Source organism: Fragaria vesca, linkage group LG3 (assembly GCF_000184155.1).
Source record: "Fragaria vesca subsp. vesca linkage group LG3, FraVesHawaii_1.0, whole genome shotgun sequence".
NCBI lineage: Eukaryota > Viridiplantae > Streptophyta > Magnoliopsida > Rosales > Rosaceae > Fragaria > Fragaria vesca.
Genome location: NC_020493.1, coordinates 24,608,004 through 24,614,110, shown reverse-complemented (window position 1 = coordinate 24,614,110; position 6,107 = coordinate 24,608,004). Strand labels below are relative to the sequence as shown.

General features: G+C 48.7%; 1 protein-coding gene across 1 annotated transcript; it reads left to right on the top strand.

Annotated features, from left to right (window-relative positions):
- The first annotated feature begins 3,123 nt into the window (after window positions 1-3,123).
- LOC101302056 (gypsy retrotransposon integrase-like protein 1-like) lies at window positions 3,124-4,047 on the top strand. The gene has a single exon (XM_004296170.1). It carries the CDS (start codon window positions 3,124-3,126, stop codon window positions 4,045-4,047), a length of 924 nt encoding a protein of 307 aa, XP_004296218.1.
- The last annotated feature ends 2,060 nt before the right edge of the window (window positions 4,048-6,107 follow it).

The following is a 6,107-nucleotide window of genomic DNA, read 5'->3' as shown; positions in this document are numbered from 1 at the left end:
CTGGCGAACATGCATTTAATGCACCTACCGCAGCATTGCAGCTTCAAAGCACAATCATAAGACCAAGTGTAAGACCCATCTCGGGTGAGTCACTAAGATTGTAAAATGTAAGTATAAGACCAATCTCGAGTGAATCACCGAGATCATAAGACCAAGCGTAAGACCCATCTCGGGTGAGAGTCATCGAGATCGTAAAACTGCAAGTATAAGACCAATCTCGGGAGAATCATCGAGATCATAAGACCAAGCGTAAGACCCATCTTGGGTGAGAGTCACCGAGATCGTAAAACTGCAAGTATAAGACCAATCTCGAGTGAGTCACCGAGATCACAAGACCCAGTGCAAGACCCATCTTGGGTGCGAATCACTGGGATCGTCAGACCAAGGAACGACCCATCCCGGATAAGTGTCACCGGGAGGAAGCATGTAACAACTGCTTCTCGAAATTGTAACTCCCAATTAAATGTTCCCAAGATGCCGGATCAGGGCAATTTATATCATCCCTTTAAAAACGGAGCAAGTGGCTTGATAAACTATGGACGGCGTTAACACCCCGTCATCGGATGAGAAAATGGTTCGCTACCTTTGTCCATGAACATGTAACACCCGTTCAACCCACATCCTGAGCCCGGGCTTGGGGGGACTATGGGCGGGACCCACTTCAAATATACTGGTCTACGAGCTTATTTTAACAAGTCCTCACTCAAGATGTGTCTTGAACGGGAACTTGGGGGGACTTGTAGTCGGTTGTGCATAAAACAACCTCCCAAGCCCGTAAATCAGCCGGTGCTCCACCATAACCGAGGCTGCCCCGAGGTATCCACCAATAAGTAGGGTGAGCCGGGCCCAACCTCGGGGGCAGTATTGGGCTAGGAAGTGGTTTCAGAAGGCACAAGGGAACTAGATGTGAAGTAGCAGCAAAGACAGTTGTCCCACATCGGTTTTCAGGTATAGAGAATCCACTCTAGGCCATAAATATGGCCTAGCCACCAACTTGTCCGGTATAATAACTACCCTCAGTAATTACATTCAACCACCAGATACTGACTTAAGCTTCGGAGGAGGAAAGACCAGAAGCACCCGGTCCCTTTGTTATTGCAGGTCAGCGGGAAGATAGCAGACCATCCATCAGACACCATCAGCTTCTGTGAACCCATCCGGGATTGTGCAGAAACAGCAACAATCAGCACGTCAATGTGAGATGGAGATCGGTGACGTTCGAGGAAAGAGAAGAGTAGGGAATAAGGCAGCCTCACGAGGACCCGTTCTTAATCACCGCGCAGCTGGATCATTACATATGCAAGAAGATACTGATTGACACCGGGGCATCAGTGAATGTGTTATTCAGAAACGCGTGGCAAGCGTTGAGAAGAGGGAATATTAAGCTCACGGAGGACAATGACCCGTTGATAAGCTTCTCCGGGGATGTGGTGCAGCTCCTGGGCTCAGATCATATTCCCATAATCCTAGAGGGCGTAGAGAGGAACACGCTAACAACAGAGATAGATTTCATAGTCATCGACGGTGATTCGGCCTACAACGGGATATTGGGGAGGCCGGTCCTGTGGAAGGTGAAAACTTTCATCGCTGGGCACATACTGATGATGAAATTATCGTCCCCTGCGGGTATAGTGACCATCAGGGGGGATCAGCTGGCAGTGAGAGGATGTTATGCTATTGACCAAGATAATGGAATGCGAAGGGCAGAAGTGTTAATTTCCGGGAACACGAAGAAGACCCTCGTAACGGATACCTACGAGGATCCGAGGATTAATGCTGCAACCGAAGGAGCCGAAGCCGAGAGGCCGAGATCTGTTGAGGAAACAGAACTGATCAGCATCTTGGATGATTTTCCTGCGAGAACAGCAAGAATAGGGACAGGGTTACGTCTTGGGATGAAGGAAGAGCTCGCACGTTTCCTAAAAGCAAACAATAAGGCATTTGCCTGGTCGTATGCAGACGTCCCTGGGATCTCTAAAGATATTGTGACGCACCTGTTGGGAATTAGGAAAGGTGTGCCCCTGGTGAGGCAAAAGCGTAGATCATTTGACCTGGTGAAGTATGATATCATCAAGGGAGAGGTGTAGAGGCTGTTGGATATCCAATTCATCAAAGAAGCCAGTTACCCACAATGGTTGGCCAATGTGGTCATGGTCCCGAAGAAAGCAGTGGGTAAGTGGATGATGTGTGTGGATTACATGAGTCTTAACAAGGCTTGCCCTAAAGACAACTTCGCGTTGCTGCGAATAGACCAACTCGTTGACTCCACCTCCGGGTTTGAGATGTTGAGCTTCATGGATGCATATGCGGGTTACAATCAGATAGCGATGGACGCGGCAAACGAAGAGCACACCGCATTCACCACTGACAAGGGGGTGTACTATTACAAAAGGATGCCGTTCGGTTTGAAGAATGCGGGGGAAACCTATCAGCGCCTGATGAACAAAATGTTTGCTAAAGCAGCTGGGAGTAACCATGGAAGTATACGTGGATGACATGCTGGATAAGAGCCTTTCCGCGATCAAGCATGTAAGCGACTTGCGGGCAGTCTTCGACATTATCCTCAAGTGCGGTATGAGGTTGAACCCGGACAAGTGCCTATTTGGGGTTGTCAAAGGGAAGTTCCTGGGCCATGTGATCAGTAGGCAAGGAATCGAGGCAAACCTAGAGAAGGTCCAGGCCATACTGGATATGGAGGTCCTAAAAGTCAGGAGAGTGCCTAACGGGCAAGATCGTGGCCCTTGCTAGGTTTGTTTCTAGACTCACGGACAAGTGCGCGCCATTCTTCAAACTGTTGAAGAGTCAGCACTGCAAGTTAATCAATTGGGGACCCGAGTAAGAGGAGGCTTTCAGGAAGGTCAAAGAGTATCTGGCATCGGTACCAATGCTTTCAAAGCCGATTCCCGGAGAAATGTTATACCTCTATTTGGCAGTGTCAAACACGACAGTTAGTTCAGCTCTGATCAAGAAAGACGAAACCATCGAGCTCCCGGTGTATTATGCAGGAAAGGGTTATACCTTGGCAAAGAGCAGGTCAATTTCGAGATCCTGGATAGGCCTAGCATCAGCAAAACGATCTCGGAGATATTCGCTATCACCGTTTGTCCCAGGGAGCCCGCGTGGATGGACCCTATCATCGAGTTCCTTAAGGAGGGAGTCCGCCCAGAGAATAGGCGACAGGCAAGAAAGTTGCAATCAAGGTGTGCGAGATACACGTTGATAGATGGAAAGTTGTACCGCAGGGGTTATCGCTTCCCCAGCCTAAAGTGTGTATCAGTAGAGGAGGGAGAGGCAATCCTACGGGACATCCACGAAGGAGTTTGCGGTAATCACTATGGATCAAGATCCATGTCTTTCAAAGCGCTAAGAACGGGGTACTTCTGGCCAAACATGGGGAAGATGGCAGATCAAATGTCAGCGAGATGCCACAAATGCCACCAGCACGCTAACAAGATCTATTCCCCATCCATCGCTCTCTCGATCTTGATGTCTCCATGGCCGTTCGCGCAATGGGGTATGGATTTGATCGGGAAGCTCCCAACAGCTCCCGGACAATATAAGTACGCCATAATGGCTGTAGATTACTACATTAAGTGGGTTGAAGCAGAGCCGGTAAGTCGGATAACCACCAAGAGTGTAAAGAACTTCCTCATGAAGAATATCTACTATAGGTTTAGTATCCCAGAAACAATCATAACAGAAAATGGTACACAATTCAATAACCCGAAACTCATTGAATTCACCGAGGGCATGGGAACACGAATGTTGTTCGCATCGGTAGCTTACCCAAAGACCAACAGGCAAGTGGAGGCAGTCAACAAAATCATCAAGAAACTGCTGAAGAAGAAATTAGACGATGAAAAAGGGTTATGGGCACAGAGGCTCCCGGAAACATTATGGGCCATCCGAACAACAGCGACGAGGTCAACAGGAGAAACCCCCTTTAGCCTTGCCTTTGGCACGGAGGCTGTCATCCCAATTGAACTGACAGTGCCATCAGGAAGAGTCGAAGGCTACAATGAGGACACCAATGCAGAAGGCCTCTAGCTGAACTCGGACCTCATCGAGGAGAAGAGAGATAGGGCCGATCTGCATAACCAAGTGTACAAGCAACAAATTGTCAGACACTATGACAGTAAGGTCAGGCCCCGATCTTTGGGCCTGGGAGACTGGGTGATGAAGCGGGTGATGACCCAACCAATGGCCCTTGATCCAACATGGGAGGGACCTTACGAGATAGTGGAAGTTGGAGCAGCAACATTTTATCTAAGGGACCGTGATGGAATAATCACCGGGCACCGGTGGAATACCGAGCACCTTAGGTTTCACCCAGTTTAGTCAGAAGCTATGGCTTTGGGAATTATAAATTATGCCCACCAGGTTAGTTCGTCAACCCTGGAGGATGCCTTCATTTTCTTTTGTACAACAACTAATACAGAAATGAAGAAGTTAATTTCAGCAAAGTTAAATTCGTCAACGAAATTTGTATCACCGGGAGTAAAACTAGGCTCACCAGTGGGAAACAAATAAGGCAAACGTCCATCCAGAGGCATTCAAAAAAAAAAGACGTCAACGGGAAATAGCAGATAAATATTATATATCAACCGGATCACCGGGCAAAATTTACATCATCGGGAGTAGGCTTGAGGCCAGTGTTCAAAAAATGAAATCCAAAGTAAAATCCAAAAAGTCAGTCCTATGATGTAAACGAGCAGGTCCTAAGCCTGGCCTTTCTCGGCCGGGACGCCGAGCTCATCTTCATCCTCACACTCTGATACCTCGTCATCTCCGACAGTCTACATTAGCCTCGAGAGCCCCCCCCACGAGGGCAGCCTGGGTATCCATGCTCACTCCACTCCGTGAACTTCTCGGTGATGGCACCATCCCGGGCAGCTTTCAAAAGATCCTTCAGCTCTTGGGATTCCTTATACTCTGCTACAACCTGGTTGTAGAGCGAGGGAACGAGACGCCCATTCTCCGCGAGCTCAGACTCTTTCTCTCGGAGCTTACTCACCAACGCAGCGGCTCATGCTCGAAGCTTCTCGACCACCAGGCGCAGACTCGACCTATGCTTCAAGCTCCAGGACCCAGTTGGCTTTGCCCTCTACCTCTTGGACATGTAGTTGCATCATGGCCAATTTTTCAGCCAGTGCATTCTTTTCCCTCTCCAAAGACCCTTTCTCGGTCTGAAGGTAGCTCACGTGACCGTTCAGCTTGGCCACTTGCTCCTTGAGTTCAGGAGTGTCCTCGCTGGCATCAATAGAATGCACCGCGAAAAGAGCATGCATGAAAAACACGAAATTAAGAGGAAGTAACAACGAGAGCAACAAACGAAAAAAAAAATGAGCACTAACCTTCATCATATGCTCCCAGAAAATCTGTTGAGACTCAGCACGAGACCCTTCCTTAAACCTCACCCGATCGAGGTCAATACCATTCAGGTCCCGGATCATCACGCGCACGAATTTCTCTTCGGCGCATCCGTATTCATCAAGGACCTGCTTGATTGGGGTCTTCGTGATGGTAGGAAGGGGAGGAGCAAGCAATGACAATGAGGGAGTAGAACCTCCAAACGCCACCTTATGTTTCATTGGGTTCGGGGCAAGATCCCCTAAGACATCCTTCTCGGTGTATGTCACTTGAGAATCCAGAACAGCCTTGCCTTTCTTCTTCGAGTGGCGGTGGTGGTGGTGGTGGTGACATTTCTTTTTCTCGCCCAGATTCACAACCACTTGGGATTTTTCGGGTGGAGGTGGCGGCAGAGGAGAAGCCGTTGTCCCGTAGGCAGAATCAGAGATTTCCAACAATTTAGGTGTCTCCAAGACACACCTGGACTGTGTGTCCAGGTCCACCTCCGTCCGGGAGGCAGCCTCCCCCTTTGACAACAGCTTCTCAAGAAGATCATGGTCCTTCTCCATATCCAACGGGTGATTAGGACGTGGAACACGTCGTGGGATTTTTCCTGTAAGAAAATGCCATAAGTATTGATCCGACATGGTATCTAAAATAAAACAGGGAAACATTACAGAAACAACACGATCAAGTTATGGAACCCACCAGGCAGTCTACCCATCTTGCAGTGTACCAACACAGCCCACCGAGTAAGG